The sequence below is a fragment of the Danio rerio genome, chromosome 13, assembly GCF_052040795.2.
Source record: "Danio rerio strain M-AB ecotype USA chromosome 13, GRCz13ab, whole genome shotgun sequence".
Classification (NCBI taxonomy): domain Eukaryota; kingdom Metazoa; phylum Chordata; class Actinopteri; order Cypriniformes; family Danionidae; genus Danio; species Danio rerio.
In genome coordinates this window covers 1,468,516-1,489,191 of record NC_141033.1, presented here as the reverse complement: position 1 = coordinate 1,489,191, position 20,676 = coordinate 1,468,516, and the positions used below count along the sequence as shown (strand labels likewise).

The window sequence follows — 20,676 nt, the reverse complement described above, 5'->3', positions numbered from 1 at the left end:
TCCCATCTGACTATGAAATTTAACCATATGCTTTGAAAACAGTTTATAAGAATTTGAGGTTTCCCCTTTCAAATATTTAGTAACTACATTAGAATGTCCGAGGGGTGTTCGGGGTGGTCGGCAAAAAAACTTGCGTTAAACTTGTGATTTTGAGCAGTAGCAATACTCACTCTCGTTTTGACTCCATCTGCCTGCTTTATGATTGGATCTTCTCCTACAGAGATGACCTGGTAGTTGGAGTCAGTTGGCTGGAAGACATCATCTGCAGCAATATCAGCAATACCTTTAGCTTCCAAGTTTTCATCATTCAGGGTAGCGCTTCCAAAAAGACTGTTTAGCTCTCCATCTCCTTTCTCAGGGATTTCTAAACGTCTGCTTGAGATCTTCTGAATAATATCCTGTAGATCAGCCTGTTGCTTTGGTTCATCTTTACTTTCATCAGATGGACAAGTTTGAACTTCTGTTGTCCCTTCATGCTTTTTCAAATCCAGGAGGATATCTGGATCTCTGCTTGTCTCATTTGAATCAGCACGATTGGCTGAAAAGGATCCAGAGTGGTGCTGAATGATTTTAATGATGTTATCGATGGCTTGGCTTTTTTGCATTCGAGTCTCATCTAAACTTGCTCCATCCATCTTCATTTGGATTAACTCATTTAAGTAGGACCTTAAATCATGGCTTTCATTTGATTTTGGAGAACATTCATCTTTGGCATTTGGCATTTGAGGTAATTGAAGGCCATCCTGGTGAGCGTCTTCATCAAAAATTGTATCTCCACCTTGAGACTGTTTAAAGATGTCTGCAGTTTGATTTTCACATTTCTGGTCAAGCACAACACCCACAGAAGGACTCAGAATTTGAGGGACTGTTTGCAATTGATTGGATTCTGCGAACTTCTCCTCTGAACAATGACCTGAGGTTGACTTCAGAGCTTCTGCAACGGTTTCTACTTTTAAATATTTGCCACTGTCACTTGTATAGTCTGATTCGACTGGTCTTGTCAACTCATCTAATGTAGTATTCAAATCAGGTTGAAGCATGTCCATGGATATTTTGCAATCAATAGAGTTTTCAATGCCACAATTCTTTTCCAGATAACAGTCACCAGTACTTTCAGTACAGACAGCTGTGGGCTCAGGTTTTGTCATTGGTAAAGTTCTGAACATGTCCTCACACTTAGCCAACTCGTTAACTGTAACCTCAGTACATTGTGCCTCCACACTTGGATCTTCATTATCATGGTTAACATCTGGGTTCTCACTTATATGATAAGGGTATTTAGCTGTATGCAATGCATTGGTTAGAGATGGCATATACTCTTTCAGACTTTCAGTCAGCAAACCTTGAGCTAATGTGGGATGACCTTCAGAATTTAAACTGATCTTTGTTGAAATCTTGATTGGTGACTGGGCATTTGCACCACATAAGCTTGCTGACTGTGGTTCTATGAGTGTATTAACTTGTGCAACATCTTCTACCATTGGTAGTGAAGTCCTTGAGCTCTCAGAGGATCCCTTGTTGAAATATACATTTGTTAATCCGGACTCTACTTTTTGATTTTGAGTGTCATCCACACTTGCTTCGTCCATCTTCATTTGGCTTAACTCATTTAAGTAAGACCTTGAATCACTTCCTCCCATTGTTTTTGTAGAACATTCATCTTTGGCATTTGATACATGAGGTAAAGGCAGGTCTTCCGGGTGAGCAACTTCATTAACAACTGTATCTCCACCTTGAGACTGTGTGAATATGCCCGCAGTTTGTTCACTATTCTGGTCAAGCATGACACTCACAGAAGGACTTGGACTTTGGTGGCCTGATTGCAATTCATAGGAATTTCTCAACATTCCTTGCATGTCCTCACACTTAGCCAAATCTTTAACTGTATTCTTTGTACTTGGGTCATCCACACTTGGATCTTCATTGCAATGCTTGAGACCTAGGTTCTCGTTTATTTTAGCTGTACACAATGCATTGGTCTGAGATGACATATACTCTTTCGAACTTTCATTCAGCAAATCTTGAGCTAATATGGGATGACCTTCAGTACTTAAACTGACCTCTGTTGCCATCTCAATTGGTGACTGGGCATTTGCACCACATAAGGAGGCTGACTGTGATTCTGACTCCACTTTTTGTTTTTGAGTATCATCAGCACTTGCTCCATCCATCTTCACTTGGATTAACTCATTTAAGATAGATCTCGAATCTCTTCTTCCCAATGATTTTGGAGAAAATTCATCTTTGGCATTTGGCATTTGATTTCTGAACATTCCTTGTATGCCCTCACACTTAGCCAACTGTTTAACTGTATTTTGTATACTTGGATCATCCACATTTGGATCTTCATTCCAAGGCTTGAAATCTGGGTTCTCACTTATACCACTAGGGCATTTATATGTATGCAATGCATTTGTTTCAGATGACATATACTCTTTACCATTTAGCAAATTTTGAGCTGATGTGGGATGACCATCAGTCCTTAAACTGACCTCTGTTCCCATCCTGATTGGTGACTGGGCATTTGCACCACATGAGGTTGACTGTGATTCTGTGAGTGAACTAACTTGTGCAACATCTTCTACCATTGGTAGTGAAGTACTTAAGCTCTCAGATATCCCTTTGTTGAAATATACATTCATTATTCCAAACTCCACTTTTTGTTTTTGAGTATCATCCACACTTCCAACATCCAACTTCATTAGGCTTAACTCATTTAAGGTAGATCTTAAAACACTTCCTCCCATTGATTTTGGAGAACATGCATCTGTGGCCTTTGATATATGAGGTAAATCAAGGTCACCCTGGTGAGCAACTTCATTAACTACTGTATCTCCACCTTGAGACTGTGTGAATATGCCTGCAGTTTGTTCATTTTTCTTGTCAAGCATAACACTTACAGAAGGACTTGGACTATCGTGGCCTGGTTGCAATTCAGAGGAATTTCTGAACATTCCTTGTATGTCAGACAACTCTTTAACTGTATTCTCTGTACTTGGGTCATCCACACTTGGATCTTCATTGCAATGTTTGACATCTAGGTTCTTTCTTATATGACTTGGGTATTTAGCAGTACACAATGCATTGGTCTGAGATGACATATACTTTTTATCATTCAGCAAATTTTGAACAAATGTAGGATGACCGTCGGCACTTAAACTGACCTCTGTTGTCTCAATTGGTGGCTGAGCATTTGCACCACACAAAGACAAGTCTGACTGTGGTTCGGTGAGTGAACTAACTTGTGCAACATCTTCTACCAATGGTAGCAAAGTACTTGAGTTCCCAGAGGATCCTTTGTCTAAATTCACATGTGTTATTTCAGACTCTTTGAATTCCTGTCCAGGATTAAGTACACTCTCTGATTTTCTTTCATCTGAACAGATGTCACTTTGTGAGGAACAGGATATCCCAGAATCACTCTGTACAGGGCTTACAACTTGACTCGCTGAGGTCCCGAAATATGTCACCTGCCTAACATAAGATGGAGAACTAGCACACTTTACATCACAATCATCCACCATTCCATTAGTCTTAGAAACATTATCCATCACACTGTTTGTCGAAATACCTTTAGGTTGAAAGTCACAAATGATGGGTAAAGAGGGTTCCTGACTACTGCTCAAACTTGCTATGCCAGTAGATATCTTCATGGGTTCATCCGATACTCGGCTCATCTCAGAAACGTTATCAAACATATTTGTAGAAGAAGTTTTAGAGTGAATGTCAGAATTGGACTGTAAATAGAGCTCCAAACTACTGCTTACACTTGCTTTTTCGGTAGATGCATGCTTAATATCATCTGATGCCTGACTTGCCTCAGAAACAATATTTAACATATTGTCAGAAATGATAGGTAAAGGGGGTTCCTGATTACTGTTCTTACTTGCTATGTCAGCAGATATCTGCATGGGTTCATCGGATCCCTGTCTTGTCCTAGAAACATCATGTGACATTTTATCTTTTGTAGAAATAGCTTCAGGTTGAATGTCACAAATGGATGGTAAATAAAGATCCTGACTACCTCTTACTGCTTCTGTGTCGGTAGATACCTCAATGGCTTCATCTGATCCCTGCCTTGTCTTAGAAACGTCATCAAACACATTGGCTTGTGTTGAAATTGCTTTAGGTTGAATGTCAGAAATTATGGTTAATGGCAGCTCCGAACTAGAGCTCAGACTTCCCACGTCACTAGAGACCTGCATGGCTTTATCTGATCCCTGGCTTGTCTTGGAAACTTTATCAAACACATTGTCTTTTGTGGAAATAGCTTGAGGTTGAATGTCAGAAATTACGGTTAAAGAGAGTTCCTGATGACAGCTCACACCTTCTGGGTTAGTAGATATGTGTAGGGCTTCATCTGATTCTTTGTCTATCTTGGAAACTTTAGCAAATGAATAGTCTTTTGAAGAGGTAGCTTTAAAGGGAATGCCACAAACGGAGGGTAAATGAAGATCCTGACTACTGCTTACAGCTTTAGTGTCAGTAGACACCTGTGTGGCTTCATCTGATGTTGTGCTTATTAAAACTGTTTCTGATGGGTGAAACACTGCAGTGTCTACAATTTCATCCTGCTGTGAATGCAGCAACCGCTCAGCCTCTTCATCGTCCAACATTCCCAACCGGCTGGCATCATTTACACTGAGTATGCACTTTTTCTCTGGATCGATAATGGCTTTCGTGATTGGCTCTGAACAAAGAACACTTCTGCTAATATCATCAGTAATCAGACCCGTCTCCAAAGCTTCACAAATGCTAACGGTTTTTCCAACCGCTGCATCATAGAAACCACCCAGAAGGTTCTGCTTTACCATGATCTGTAGTGCTACCTTATTTGAGATCCATCCTTTATTAGCGGAAGTGTTTAGAACTGACAATGCAGCACTTTCTTTATCTTTAAAACCGTCCTCATTAAGCCGTAATGCAAGTACTTCTAAGACAGTCTCTTCATCAATAAGTCCCTTACCAAGGGCGGCCTCAAGGTCGTACCGTTTTCCAGAGGTGACATCTAAAATCCCGCCTTCCTCTACTTGTGCCTTTAAAAGATGAATGGCATAATCTCTCTCAAGTTTGTCATCCCACACAACCTCCGTAAAGGTGAATTCAGAAGGCATTTCTGTATAGCTAATTGCCTCAGAAGGAAATATTGATGAGGATTCTTGGTCTTGAATGACATCTTTACATTCAGGGTTCACTGTGTGCATTGCCTTTGACAGGGGTACATTTGTGTCTGCTTGGTATTCATCTATGATTGAACATGCAGAATCCTTTTGCAGTTCATCAGCTTCACTTACAGTCACATGATCATTACTACCTAGGGAAATACCACATTTTTGATCTGTTGGTAGGGTGTTTAAAGCAAGGTAATGTTGTCGTACGTTGGCATCCATTGCTTCGCACTCTTCCGTTCTGCTTTCCAATGGTTCACATATTTGCAATTCTCCCAAAGCACAATACTTGGCTTCCAGGCAGTCATTGTCAGTGTCCACAATGCTAAGTGGAGATTCTTCTGAAATATCATCCATACTTATCTCATCTGAGCTTTCTGATTGTAAACATTCAAAGAGTATCTCAGCCATTTTGTTAAGCTGCAAATCAAAAATTAGCAGCCTTTGACCTGACTCTGGATCCATATAACTGTTCATCATGAGGTAAGAAGCAAATAATTGTTTTGCCTCGGAAGGAGATGGTGCATTAGTGCCATGTTCCTCACTTATTTTTCCACCAGATGTACAAGACCCTTTGATTTGTAGCTCCTGCATTACTAGCCATGATGAAAACCTGTTACTCAGTTCATCTACATCAGGGATCACATCTGGGATCTCTATTGTCTTCAATAGCTCTTTTGTAAATGTCTCGATCAAGTGTTTCTCCGATGCAAAGTCTACGTCAACAACCTCAGAGGTTTCAGGTATGTACAAGCCAGTTATCTTCTGCCGGTTGAGGAAAAGGTCAGACGCCAGTTTGTCTGTGATTATATTTTGCTGAAGGGAGGTGGAAAAAGAGAGGATTTCACCAACGTTAGGCCACAGAAGACCCATGAAGGCTTTCTGTCTTTCCAAAACTAGCAATGCACTACTGGAGCTTATTAAGTCACACTGGACAGCCTCATCCACTGTAAGTCTAGCCTTATTGTGAGGATTAACAATGCCACCATTTTGGGCCTGGTGGCTTAGTATTTCGCTAGCAGTGTCCTGATCAATCAGACCCTCAGATAAAGCCTCCTCAACAGTAAGCATATGGCCATTTCTAGGATCAACAATGCCTCCTGCAAACAACTGAGCGCTCAGCAACCGAGACATGGTGTCTCTATCAATAACACCTTCATGCATGGCTTGTATAATATTAATCTCCTTTCCAGATGTGAGGGATATATTTCCGACTTTTCTACGTTTCACTGGAAGCAAGCAAAGTCTCGTCGGCTCATGCATCTCGCTTCTCTGCACGAGCTGACTAAGTGTGACTTTTTCTCCACTATTAGGGTCAATCAAGTTCTTCCAAGCGTCCTTCATCTCCAATATCTGGATAAAGAGCGAGTGAGGTATCAGGCCGAGCTGAAAAGCTCTCTCCAGATGTAGGATATCACCAGCCAATCTCAACCCTCCAGTCGCTACCAAGACTTCAATGATCTTTATAGCTGTTCGCTCAGATATAGATCCACTTTCCAGGGCTGCTATGAAAGGTAAGGGTTCTGAAGCAAACCGAGGGTCCTGAACACATTTTTTTGCGTCATTCAAATCCTGAAGTTGCCTGAACATCGCATCATCCACAAGTTGGCTCTTGAATGCGTCCTCTAAATCCATACACAACTGCCGTTCAGGCCAGATGAGTCCAGAGGTTATTAGCTGAGCCTCTAAAAGGCTGAGTCCTGTGATCTGGTCAATAATCCCATGATTCACAGAGCAACACACTGACATGACCGCTCCACTTTCAACATCCAGAATCCCCTGGATGACTTTCAGAGCCTGGAAATAGATGAAGGAAACCAGATGTTACTAAAGGTGCATTCAAGCGCAATGGCTAGATATTTAGATTACAGTATTGGTTACGCAAACATACTCACCCGTCAGTCTATGGATTGTACTAAGTCATGTGCAACACTCAGCAAGGGAAATGCTACGCAATAAAAGCTTACATGCATCTGTGAATAGAACTCTTGGTATATTGCAGGTTAGAGAAAACACACACACACACACAAAGAGAGAATAATGTTATTACTGTATGTACAGTGCTGTAAACCCCATGTAGACGAGGAAAAGAAAAGTCCATTGGGATTGCTGTGAATGAAGAGTGAGACATGCAAGGTGTTTACAGCATACTCAGTTCACCGTGACTCTTTTACACGCACAAACAAAGTGTCTTTCTTCACCTTCACAGTGGTGGCGTTAAAGAGTTAGAGTGGCTTACCATGCTACCTTTTTTCAAGCTGTCAAAACAAAGGTTAGTCATGCAGTTGAAGAGAGAGTTTACACGCTGCTAAAATGGACCACCATACTTTATACAACCACAATTTGGCGGGAAGTTGGTCATATCTTACCTGATCTGCTGAGGACGTCACATCTGCACACTGCTGAGAAATCTCACTGTAGGCCTGATGGAGAGATGCTAGCTGCTCCTTCGCCTCTTTCTTTTCTTCTTCTGTCATTCTGGCGAAATAAATTTAATATAAAAACAATTAGTACATGAAGCTTAAAAAAAATTAGAAATTAAGTAAAACAACACACGTGTTAGACATCTATCAGAAAGTGCGAGTGAAATCCCTGCAGAAACATCCAGCTTAAACCAGCCTAGGCTGGTAATCTAGTTTTAGCTGGTTGACCAGGCTGGTTTTAGAGGGGTTTTGGTCATTTCCAGGCTGGTTTCCAGCCATTTCCAGCCTGGTCCTAGCTGGTCAGGCTGGAAACTGACCAGCAAAATCCAGCTAAAACCAGCTTGACCAGCCTGGTTTAAGTTAGATATAGCTGGTTTTGGCTGGGCTCCCAGCCTGGCTAGGCTGGTCAAGCTGGTTTTAGCTGGTCAGCCTGGTCAGCCTGGTCGACCAGCTAAAACCAGCCAACCAGCCTAGGCTGGTTCAAGCTGTTTTTTTAGTAGGGATGTTCTGCTTCGGTTGACATGATATCTTACTTATCGCTGTGTTTGGTTAGCATCAGCTGTGTAGTTCGCAAAGCTTCTCCAATTTGTTCCTTCTTTGTCACCATCTCTTCCATAGACATCTATAATCAAACATGAGGTCACACTTTACTTCAAGGTACAATTCTTGCCATTAATAAACAATTAACTATGACTAAATGCTCAATAAACTCCTAAATTGCTGCTTATTAATTGTGATTAAGGTTGACAGGAACAGTAATATTCAGCCAGGAAAGATATTATACCTCAGGCTATCTATGTTGTGGCGATCAGTAAGTTAAGAGGGGGTTGGTTGGTTGCGATCGCTAAATAAACGGGGGGGTATATATAGCGCTTTTACGATGTAGATTGTGTCAAAGCCGCTTAACATAGAAATCCTAGTAAAGTCCATATTTTAGAGTTGAACTTCAGTTTAGCTCAGTTCAGTGTGGTTTAATTTTCACTGCTGAGAAAGCAAACACTGAAGAGCAAATTCATCGATGCGAAGCTCCACAAGTCTCAAACCAAGCAAGCCAGTGGCGACAGTGGAGGAACAGACTTCAGCAGTTGACCAAAGTGAAGGGAAACAAAACCTTGAAAGAAACTAGTCTCAGTTGGGCACAACCATTTTTTTCTTTGGCCAAACTGATGAGGGGAAGTGATGAGGGTCGGGGTGGGGGAGGTTGACCATCGATGCTGGTAGTTGGGTTTGGGTGTTAAAAGAATGAGATCATGCAGAATATGGGCTTAGTAAATATTAATAATAGTATAATAATATAATAAATGTTTCTAGAAGAGCTTGATTAGCTTACCCAGGAGTGTCTAATTGAGGTTGGAACTAAATTTTGCAGGACACCGGACCTCCAGGACAGAGTTTGCGCAGCCCTGATTTGAGGTCTCCGACTTTGCTAAAGGCCATCATTTTTTCTAATTATTGTTTCACAGTTTTCTTGATCTGAACCTTTCATTGTGCTCGGACAGGTAAATAATTTCCTTGTTTTCAGCTTCTGAATTATATTGCATTTGAAGGAATATAACAATATATCTAATAGACATCCAAACATGTCTTGGACATGACAAACTAAACTTTGCCTTTCAGCAAAAATCTAACAGACGTCTAACAATAATCCAAAAGCAGAGCAGTCATCAGATTAGACAGACCTTACATGTGTAGTCATTCACTCCTGTCTATGACGACTAGTTTATTTTTGGACTATTGTTAGATAACTAATATATTTGTAACGAAAGCCCAAACTTAGCCTTGTTTTAGCCGAGATGTCTATGTTCTGATTATTAGGAACACACACACACACAAACACACACACACACACAAACATGCATGCTGAGATATAAAACAGATATGTACAGTATGTTTGATTTTTATATACAATAGGCTCCATAAGAGACCACGATTAAAACCTGGCATCCAAATCTAAATGAAAACAGTACAAATATAATATAATATAATATAATATAATATAATATAATATAATATAATATAATATAATATAATATAATATAATATAATAATATAATATAATAATAATATAATATAATAATAATATAATACAATATAATAATAATAATATAATATAATAATAATATAATAATATAATATAATATAATATAATATAATATAATAATATAATATAATAATAATATAATATAATATAATAATAATATAATACAATATAATAATAATAATATAATATAATAATAATATAATATAATAATATAATATAATATAATATAATATAATATAATATAATATAATATAATATAATATAATATAATATAATAATAATATAATATAATAATAATATGATAATATAATATAATTTAATATAATAATAATATAATATAATATAATATAATAATATAATATAATATAATAATAATATAATATAATATAATAATAATATAATATAATATAATATAATATAATATAATATAATATAATATAATATAATATAATATAATATAATATAATATAATATAATATGGGCTGCACAGTGTTGCAGTGGGTTGCACGTCCTTGGTTCAAGCCTCGGTTGGATCAGTTGGCATTTCTGTGTGGAGTTTGATTGTTCTCCCCATGTTCACATGGGTTTCCTCCGGGTGCTCCGGTTTCCCAACACAGTCCAAAGACATGCGGTACAGGTGAATTGGGTAGGCTAAATTGTGCGTAGTGTATGAGTGTGTATGAGTGTGTATGAATGCTTTCCAGTGATGGGTTGCAGCTGGAAGGGCATCCGCTGTGTAAAACATATGCTGGATAGGTTGGTGGTTCATTCCGCTGTGGCGACCACAGATTAATAAAAGGGACTAGGCCGAAAAGAAAATAAATAATATAATATAATGATAATATGACTCCATTTCATCCATTTCTTTGAACTGCTGTAGGGTTAGGGATGATAGAGTATTTCTAACACCGCAAAGAATATTGCCGCTTTAAATTATTTAGTTGAATCAACTTAACTATTCAAGTCATCTCCACTTACATTAATCATATGGACTAAAATATAGTTAAACTTTGTATATCTAAAAACAAAAGCTGAAGCCTAATTTGCGCTACCTGTCGCCTACTGTACAGTAAATGTGTCTCCGTTTTCTAATACCAGGTGGAAACAGGGCATATAACACCTCCAGTTCACCATTTTGTTTTGCTTTTCACATTTCACTTACTTACAACAATAATAATGTGATTTATAATAAGAAAGAGTAAGTTTTTCCATAAATGATCTCAAATGTTTGCACTATTTTGCTATGTTTCACTCATATTATTACAATAATAATGTGATTTATATAATGAGCATGAGTAAAATAGAAAAATTTCCATAAACAGTCTCAAATTTGGGGATTCTATTGTATTTATGAAGATATTTTGTCATGTTTCACTCATATTATTATAATAACACTGCGGTTAATATAATGCGAAGAGCAAAATATAAGAATTTCTCAGATTTTTGGACTCTACTGTATATTTTCGGAGGATATTTTGCCATGTTACACTTATATTATTATAATAATAATGTAGTTTATTTAATGAGAATAAGCTAAATATAAGCTTTTCTATAAACTCTCAAATTTTTGGATTCTACTTCATTTTTGAAGATATTTTGCCACGTTTCACGCATATTTTTATAATAATGCTGTGATTTATATGATGAGAATGAGCAAAATATACACATTTTTATAAACAACGTAAAAAATTTTGTAGTTATTTTGCCATGGTTCACACACATTATTATATTAAAACTGTGATTTATATGATGTGAACGAGCAAAATATAAGAATTTCCATAAACAGTCTCAGATTTTTGGATTATACTGTAAATTTTTGAAGATATTTTGCCATGTTTCACTCATATTATTAGAATTATACTGTGATCTATATAATGAGAATGAGCAAAATACACAAATTTCCATAAACAGTCTCAGATTTTTGGATTCTGCTGTATTATTTTGCCATGTTTATAAAAATCTATAGTATTGCTATTGCTTGCTGAAGCTAAATAAAGACACATTTCTAATCTAACAACATTTTAATTTGGGGTTTTGATTTATTTGTTAGATAAACTGTTCTCTGCTTAGGAACAGTACATTGACCACCAAGTTGGGTGTAAGATTGTGTTTGATGAAGTGTAGAGATAACATATGAGATATGTCACTAATCTATAACCACCAGCGTACTTTACATGTAAATACCTCTGTAATGTGTACAGTTTATCACACTGTACATTCTGTTTGCATGTTGTGAATGTAACACTTCTGTGCTTGTGAATACAATTTGGACTATCATTGTTGTGCTTTTTGTAACAGGGAAAAAAAAGAAATGTGATATGACAAAATAGATGAAAGACATTTTGAGGGATATATGTGAACGATATGTGCGAACGACACAAACATATGAAGGAGAGATATGCATGAAATAATCTTTATTCCATTTTTTTATTTAAAAAAATAACAACATAAGAAAATGTAGTTGTTTTATTGTCTTTGACATTTGCTTAGCAAAAAAGTTGCCTCCCTAAAATGTTCACTATGTTGGCAGGATGATGACGTTATAAAAGCTGTACTTCTCTACAAATGCAAAGTGCAGTCAGTACACAAACACCAAAACTGAACACTTTCTCTGAAACAGGATTGTATGTTCTCCTCACAAAGCCCATTTTAGACAAACTTTCACCAAACTTGTAACCAAATATATCCATTATAAGCCAAATATTTTGAGAGGGTGCTCGCTGCAGAGCCATTTGAGGAGAGGTGAGTTCCAGAGAGGGGGAGCATGAGCTGTCGCTCCTCCTCCTGTAAGCTGTTTTAATGCGTACACCAACCCCACCTCTAACCCTACCCCCAGTGACATCACTCGTAGAAGAAGTGCAAAAAAGGTGGAGCTCAAGCTTAAGCTCCCCCTCTCTGGAGCTCACCTCTCCTCAAATGGCTCTGCAGCGAGCACCACTTGAATATTTTGACCAAATGTGTAGTTACTGCTCTTTGCCTTTATATAGGTGTACAGAAAGACATTCAAATAACCATCAAACAGTTTGTCTTGTTTACCTGCGCTTTACTAGTGCTCTCAGTGCTGGCTTTTCCATCACTTTGAGCCTTTCCGTCTTTGCTCAGATTTGTTTTCATACTGGACATCCAATTCAATAACTTGTTAACCTTATCGCCATGCTCTTTCTTCTCATCCTCAACAGACCTCTAAAATATTTGGGGGAAGAAAATGTAGTGTGGATTAGAAAGCAAAATACTGTAAAACATTCATTATTAACGCAACAGCCTCTGTATTTGTAGACAATATACATTTGGAAATGAGCGAGTCTGGAAAGAGCTCCCATTTTTGGCGAGGTAGGCTTGGCGATGAATTAAAAATGCCACCGAAATAGGGGGGAAAATGGATGGCAGATATATGAGACACTTCTAAACGATATGTCACAGTAGGAAACAAATACTATATTTTAAAGACTCCCACTTTCACCATTATGTCTTAAGCATATATATATATATATATATTTATATATATATATATATATATATATATATATATATATATATATATATATATATATATATATATATATATATATATATATATATATATACTACTATTCTCCTGGTGGCAAATATACACGATAAGTATTTCTTTGCTATTTATAAAACATTCAGCAAAACTGTCTGACTTTAGATCTGATCAGAAGTGTCTGTAAGTATAGAAGTATTGGAAAGCTGAAGTATTGGCAGTACTATGAGGCTTTGTTACTTCAAGAAGGACAAACCCAGTGTGGCTGTCAAATACGCTCTTGTCTAGAGCTTCCTTGAAAGAGATTTTCCGCTTGGTTTTAGGGCAGGTGATGCATTTTGAATGGGAATTGTCATGTTGAAGATGTGCAGCGGTGGTTTTGTCAATCAAGCAGTTCTGCAAGGCATCCTCCAGCGAGACTCTCTCTTTAGTTTCTGGGTTTATGATCCCACCGGTTGCCAACTGAAACTCAAGACATCTCAACCCAACATCTTTCGGGAAGAGGTTCTCCTGCATGGCTTGAGCCACATTCAAGGTCTTTCCATTCAGAGGGTGAGTGATCCCATCGTAGGCTTGCTCACATTGTTGGATCTGTCTGGCAAAACTCTCGTCTAAAAGTCCTCGATGCTGTGCTTGTGAAATCTGAACTCTTTCTCCAGAAGCTGGATCACATATTCCTCCGGTGCATGCCTGAGCTTCTAGCATCCTCACTGCAGAGAGTCGGTCCACAAGGTTCAGCTGGTGTCCTTTGAAAACCGGGAGTCGCTTCTTTAAAGAAACATCCCAAAGTCCTGCAATAGGACTATTGGGAAGCTTATAGACAACTCTTCTGGAAATCAAAACATCAGCAAGCTCGGATGCACTGAGATGACCACTGCGATAGCTATCCAGCTCCTCCATTTGGAGAGTTTTCAGACTGAGAGCTTTTTCGATGCAAATCTGCCGTCCGGTCTTAGGGTCGCTTAGGATGTGTAGAAGATTCCTACTCGAGTCCATGATTGTAATCTCCTGCCATTCGCTCTCTTGGTGTGAAAGAAACAGGTAGGTTCTCTTGTCAACAATACCAGCCTTATAGGCTTCATAGGCTGACATTTTATCACCATTAGAGGTGTTGATGACTGATATTCTGTGCTTGCTAGATGGTGAGAGGGTGTAGAGACTCTGCTCACCAAATGGTAGAAGATACACTCCACCATCGACATCATATACACAGCTTCGCAGTAGTTCACTGTAATATGCCTTCTGTCCTGTTTCTGGTTGGTGGAAATCCTTTGGGTTGCTCACCGGATCATAGAGAGTTTGAAGGGTGGCTTGATTTATGAGCCCCTGTTCCAGTGCACTATCCATAGGTACCCTACTTCCAATCAATGGGTGAATCAAGCCTCCTGTCGCGATCTGAGTTTCCATTATCGCTTTCCCTCGATGTCTGTCTAGAATTCTCTGCTCCATAGCCTGAAACACTGAAAGAATCTTCCCGGCATGAGTATAGCCACTTACTGCTTTGTATGCATCACTTATTTTGTCCTTGAGATCCTCAGTAATGATTCCTTTCTCAAAAGCATCGGAAGGGGAGTAACCTTCACCTGTTATTGGATCAATAATGCATCCCGTGGCAGCTTGCGCTTCCAAAAACTCAACGGCATAAGTTTTAGGCAGAAATCCTCCAGCAACAGCATCTAGGAAAGACAGCTTTTTCTTGGTAGACCCCATGTAAACTCCTGCAATTGAGGACGGTTTGCCTAGAAATTCAGCAAGGGATGATTCTATCTCCTCAATAGTGATGAGACCTGTTTGCAACTTGAGTGCAATCTCCTGAGTGATTATTCTCAATTTTAGCAGCTTCTTAATACTTATCCGACCTCTGAGACCTTGAATTTTATTGGAAGATGATTCCATTGTTAGCCCTTTCGAATGGCTTGATATAGGCGAGTCAGAAGCAAGATTGATAGAGGACTCAGAGTCGTTGATACTGAAAGAAACCATCTGGCTTTTACCTGACCGGCCTTTATCAGAAAAAGAGCGTTTCCTGAGTATGGACTCAGTATTGTTGCTCTGACTGTTACCCACCATCACCTGGTTTGTGTGCATTTCAAATGCATTTGAGTTTTGAAGTGGAACAGAATTGTCCATTTTCTTGGTAGAATATTCCACAGTTTTCTCATTGATTATGTGCATATTACTTTGTGTGACTTTCCTTAGTTCCTCCAGCACTTTTTCCTTTTCAAGTGTTGCAATCTGCAAAAATTAAATGATTTATAATATTAGTGATTTGAAATATAAAACATTATGTGTACATATCTCTATGATTAGATCTGATTAACTCTAAAGAGAATACGGGTGAGCAAATAAACTCTTAAACTGGAACCGAGAGGGAAATCTCCTTTAACTAGGGTGGAAATTACCTCAACTTTACCAGTAAAGGTTTATCAAAACTGAATAGACTTGAAGTCTTACCTCAGAGCTCATTTTCATCTTCTTTAGTTCTTCCTCCAGGTTCAGTTTCGCTTCCTCATATGAAGCCACAATTTTCTGAGTGAGCTGAAGTTCAGTTCTCAGCTTTGCCAGTTCTTCGTCTTTCGCACACTGATGATTGACCTGCAGATCTTTCAGATGTTTCTGCTCAGAGCTCATCGCCACCTCAAGCTTCAGATTCGTCTCCTGCAGAGACTTCATTTCCTTGATGTATGAAACAATTTGCTCTTTTAGAGATCTTGCTTCCCTTTCCGAGATATCCAGTTTCTGCTCTGTCTCAGTCAGTGTTTCCTTTAACCTGGATATCTCATGCGAGCTGTCCTTATGAACACTGTCAAGTTGAAAAATGCTGGATTTTACCCGGATCTTTTCTGTTTCCATCTCAGAAATCTTTGATTTCGCTTTGAGAAGTTCAAGGTCACGGATTCCTCTCTGTCGGTCAGATTCATCAAGCTGTGTGCGTACGGTACAGAGGTTTTGTTCAGCCTCCTGCTTGGCTTTAGTTGCATTAGCAATTATTGCTTTAAGCTTCTCCACTTCTTGAGACAGGAGCCTTTTGTCTCTTTCCACAGTTTCCATACTGTGGGACTGCTCCTTCGATCTCCTCTCATGCTCCAACTTTAAGCGTGACTCCTGCAACGAAAGCTTTTGCTCCATTTCAGCCTGCACTAACTGTAGTTGAGTCTCGTAGCCTTTCTTCTGCAAGTCGAGTTTGCCTTTAAGATCGTCAAGCATCTTTTTACAGTTGTCCAATTGTTCGACGAGCTTTTGTGACCTCAACTCTGCAGCTGACACTTGATTTTGCTTCTGTTTAAGCTCTTCTTGGGTTTGCCTCAACTTCTGCTTCAACTCTGACGTTTGGAGAGTTAAACTTGTGATTTTGTCCTCCGCAACATTCCTGCCCTTTTGAGAAGTGACCAGCTCTTGTTTTAAATTTAGCACAGATTTATCTGCACTCGAGCTCATTTCCCGCATAACAGAACTCTTTCTTTGCATCTCCACCTCAAACTCTTTAACTTTGGACAGATTTAGCCTGTTTTCTTCAGTCACTCGCTGGAGCTCATCTTTTGTTCTTTTTAGAGTAGCACTAAGATCATCAAAATCACTTTTTAAGACATGCAACTTCTGGTCAGCTGTTTGTTTATCCCTCTGAAGGGAGGAGATGTCCTGTTTCAGGCTTACTGTGGTTTTCTCTGAGCTTCCGCTAATCCTGCTAATCGTCTGCTTACATTTCATGAGCTCGTTTTCAAGTTCTCGTACCTTAGACATGTTCTTCTTACCTTCAGACGACTCCCTTTGGGACTCTCCGATGGCTTTTTTTAAAGATAAATTGAGGCTATTTATCTCGACTTTGTGTTCCTGAACTTTCTGATTGGCAAGGTTCCTCTCGGTGCATATGGAGCTCAGCTCTGCTTTGAGATTTGAGATTTCTTTTTCATAGCTGGTGATGGTCAACGCGAGAGATTTGATCTTCTGCTGCAGCTCTGTTGTCTTTTTACCTTCATCGTTGCAATCTTTAAGTTTGATTTGAAGCTCGTGAGATACCTGGGTTTGACTCAAGAGTTCCTCTTCAATGATTTTTACCTGAGATTTCGCACTTTCTGCTTGGGATCTGAGTATGTTTATTTGCTGTTCCTTACTTCCAATCTCAATGCACGCTCTATCAAGCTCTGCTTTCACATTTTTAATCGAGCGTTCAGTGTCCGTGTTTATCTTCTTGAGTTCTTCTACCTTCTTAGTAAGCTGTGTCACTTGCAAAGAGCTTTTCTGAAGCTCCAATTCAAGGTTTTTAATTTTGATTTGAGCTTCCTTCTCGGTTCTTGTCTTCAGGTTGATTTCTTCTTTCGCTCTCAGGAGTTGCTCCTTCAAAACATCTGCCTCCCCTTTCAGGGTTTTAAACTTTTGCTCAACATGAGATTTGTCTTGCTGGACTGACTCGATACTTACCTTCAGATGTCGGCTATCACTTTCCAGTAGCTGATTTTTTCGATTAAGTTCATTGACTTTGAATGCCATCTGCTCTACTTCCGTCTGTTTGCTAGACAACTCATCTTCCATGCATCTTAACTTATGAGTGCTCTCCTGCTCCAGAGAGGTCCACTGCAGGAGTTTACCTTGATTGACCTTGAGCTGATCTTTAAGACCATCCACCTCGGTCTTCTGGAAAAGCAGCCTTTGCTCCAGAGCTGATTTGTCTCTTTGGAGAGACTTGATTTGTTCTTGATATACATAGACGGACTTCTTTAGTTCAGAAGTTTCTTGCCTCAGCTCTTCTGATTTCTGTCTCATGTTGGAGCGATCTGCGTCCATTTCCACTTGAATCTTCAACAGCCTGTTGTTGGCCTCGTCTAAGAGTTCTTTGAAACGATGAGCTTTCTCATCAGCCACAGTTTTGTGGACAATAACTGAGTTTAATTCAGACTTCAAAGTCTTGATCTCGCTCTCAGCTCGCTTCTTACCCAGTATCAGCTCTTCCATTTTGCCTTGCAGGACTTCTGCTTCAGATTCAGAGTGGATTATTGAAGAACTGCTTGTAAATGTTGACAGCGCACCTGTTTTGGAGAAACCCAACAAGGATTCGCCTTGTATCATTCTGACGTCTGACTTGTGGGCCAGATCCATTTCCATGATTCTCACTTGGTTGAGCAGCTCTGCTTCTGTGTCCTCCTTAGCCCTCAATTCCCGCTCTAGCGTACGACTGTGCTCCTCCAAACCCTGTACATCACTGTCCTTACGCCGTAAATGATCCTCCAGCTTCTTACGGGCTAATGTACTCTCCTCAATGCTCTTTTTCAGGTTACGAAGGCTCTCTTCTAGAGATGCCTGTTTGGCTTCTGATTGCTGGACTTGTTGTCGAGCACGATTTAATTCCTGATCAGTAGATCCTTTGCTTTTGATCACACCCTCAAGTTCCATACGATATTTCTGGGCCTCATATTCAGCCTTTGATTTCTGCAAGGTCAAGTCCTCGATTGACTTTTTCTGCATCTCGAGATCTGCCCCGAGGATCTCCAGCTGCTGTTGCCTGTTAGACAATGAAGCCTCCAGTTCCAGTACCTGACGCCGGAGTCTGGTGATCTCCTCTTCGCTCGCAGCTTTCTGCAGCTCCATGCTCTCGGTCCAGCTTAGGTACTCCGCATTTTCCAATGATTTCCTCCTCTGAAATGAAAGATACAGTCATCTTCCAGTCTACCACTTTGGAAGGGAAAAGACGGTTCTTGCCCACTTACCAGTAAAAGGTTAAATAACCACCGCCACAACTGCAAACTTTCCAGGTCACCAGCAATGATACAAAATATAGCATTTAGCTATTTTGTATCAGGAGAAAAGACTGTGTATTGCATCAGCAGAATGTCAAAATGCGTGCTGTATGATAGCGTTTTATGCATAACAAAGTGTTGTAAAAAGTGATTAACTGCAGTTCATATTCCTTCAAGAAGACAAACAAACATTTTTAGCATGCACTATTAACCCACGCCTTGGGTTAATAGTGCAGGAATTCTCTAAACAGGGGTTATTGTGATGTGCACATTCCCAAAAAATAACTATGACTGAGGGGAAAAGGCGGTTCTTGCCCACTTACCAGTAAAAGGTTGAATAACCACCACCACTACAACTACTGCATACTTTCCAGAACATGCTTTCCCAGCAAAGATACAAAATATAGCACTTGTGCTATTTTGTATGAGGAAGAAATACTTTGTGTTGCACCAGCAGAATGTCATAAACGTGTTAGTGTTTTATGCGTCACCGATGAAAGAAAAAGAAAAACAACTAGGAGCAAATTGCATGTAATAAAGCTGCAACTTTGCAAAAAACGGAAGAAATATTAGCATATAATCTAAAATCCCTGCTGAAAAAACAGCTTAAACAGCCTAAGCTGGTTGGCTGGTTTTTGCTGGTCGACCAGGCTGGATTTAGAGGGGTTTTGGCCACTTCCAGGCTGGTTTCCAGCCATTTCCAGCCTGGTCTTAGCTGGTCAGGCTGGAAAATGACCAGCAAAAACCAGCTAAAACTAGCTTGATCAGTCTGGTTTAAGCTGGACATAGCTGGTTTTGGCTGGGCTCCCAGCCAGACTAGGCTGGTAAAGCTGGATTTAGCTGGTCATCTCCCAGCCTGGCCAGCTAAGACCAGGCTGGAAATGGCTGGAAACCAGCCTGGAAGTGGCCAAAACCCCTCTAAAACCAGGCTGGTCGACCAGCTAAAACCAGCCATCCAGCCTATGCTGGTTTGAGCTGGGGTTTTTTTCAGTAGGGATGCTAATGCTAATGAACAACAGTTGAAGACCTATCATGTCAAAGCCCTCCTGGGAAATTTTAACTCCAATATTTTACAAGTCATGTTTAACAGGGAAGAGTTTTTCAATATGTATTTTTGTTTAACGTATTTCTAAAAACTAAACCAAACTGACTGTGTTTGACAGGCCGCCTGATTTTTACCATGTTTTCAGATTTTACCACATTCTCACCCTCTTCTTTATTGGTTTATTTTGTCTTTTGTTTTTTGGAGCTGTTATTCGCCAGACTCTACAACCACAAGTCTGGCGACATTCGTGGCAAGCCAGTGGGCAAACTGGTAACAGCGGAAAAGCCGGCCACACAGAGGCAAGCGGTCAGCTGGTAGAGTGAAAACTAACAAAAGCCATCGGCAGCCTTATACCGCCCTGAAGCGTACATTTTAAAGACAAAATGCAGCCATATGTAGCTCTGGATATATATTTTGCGCTCTCCAGAAATGTATCCTGGGGTACATTTTCACAATAAGCCTCTGTTGGTTATATTTAACGATACTAGTATTCAGCTTAAAGTGACATTTAAATATGTAACTAGGTTAATTAAGTTACCAAGGCAGCTTAGGTTAATTAGGCGAGTAGCTGGACAACTGTAGTTTTCTCTGTCGCTCAAAAAAATTAATAATAATATTGACCTCAGCAGTTTTTACAACATTTTCAGTTTGTTTTTCTTCTCCAGGGAAAAAAATTTAATAGGAAATATTATGGAAAGCTGTCTTGCACTGTCAAACATCACTACAGAAAAAGTAAGATCTCACAGGAGTGCTAATAATTTTGTC

General features: G+C 39.3%; 1 protein-coding gene across 34 annotated transcripts in view; it reads right to left on the bottom strand.

Moving 5' to 3' along the window:
• The window catches only part of dst (dystonin), a 291,289-nt gene that overhangs the window by 156,713 nt on the left and 113,900 nt on the right, over positions 1-20,676 (bottom strand). For 9 of the 34 annotated variants that reach the window (XM_087278728.1, XM_087278729.1, XM_087278733.1 and 6 more), the window contains 4 exons: positions 12,669-12,815; positions 8,125-8,213; positions 7,538-7,646; positions 171-6,965 (listed from right to left, as the gene is read on the bottom strand). In XM_087278728.1, coding sequence (XP_087134854.1) covers positions 171-6,965; positions 7,538-7,646; positions 8,125-8,213; positions 12,669-12,815 — 7,140 coding nt within the window. Of the gene's footprint in view, positions 1-170; positions 6,966-7,537; positions 7,647-8,124; positions 8,214-12,668; positions 12,816-13,192; positions 15,370-15,588; positions 18,766-20,676 lie in introns of those variants that run through there. The other 25 variants (XM_087278746.1, XM_087278747.1, XM_087278752.1 and 22 more) reach the window with 5 other exon arrangements.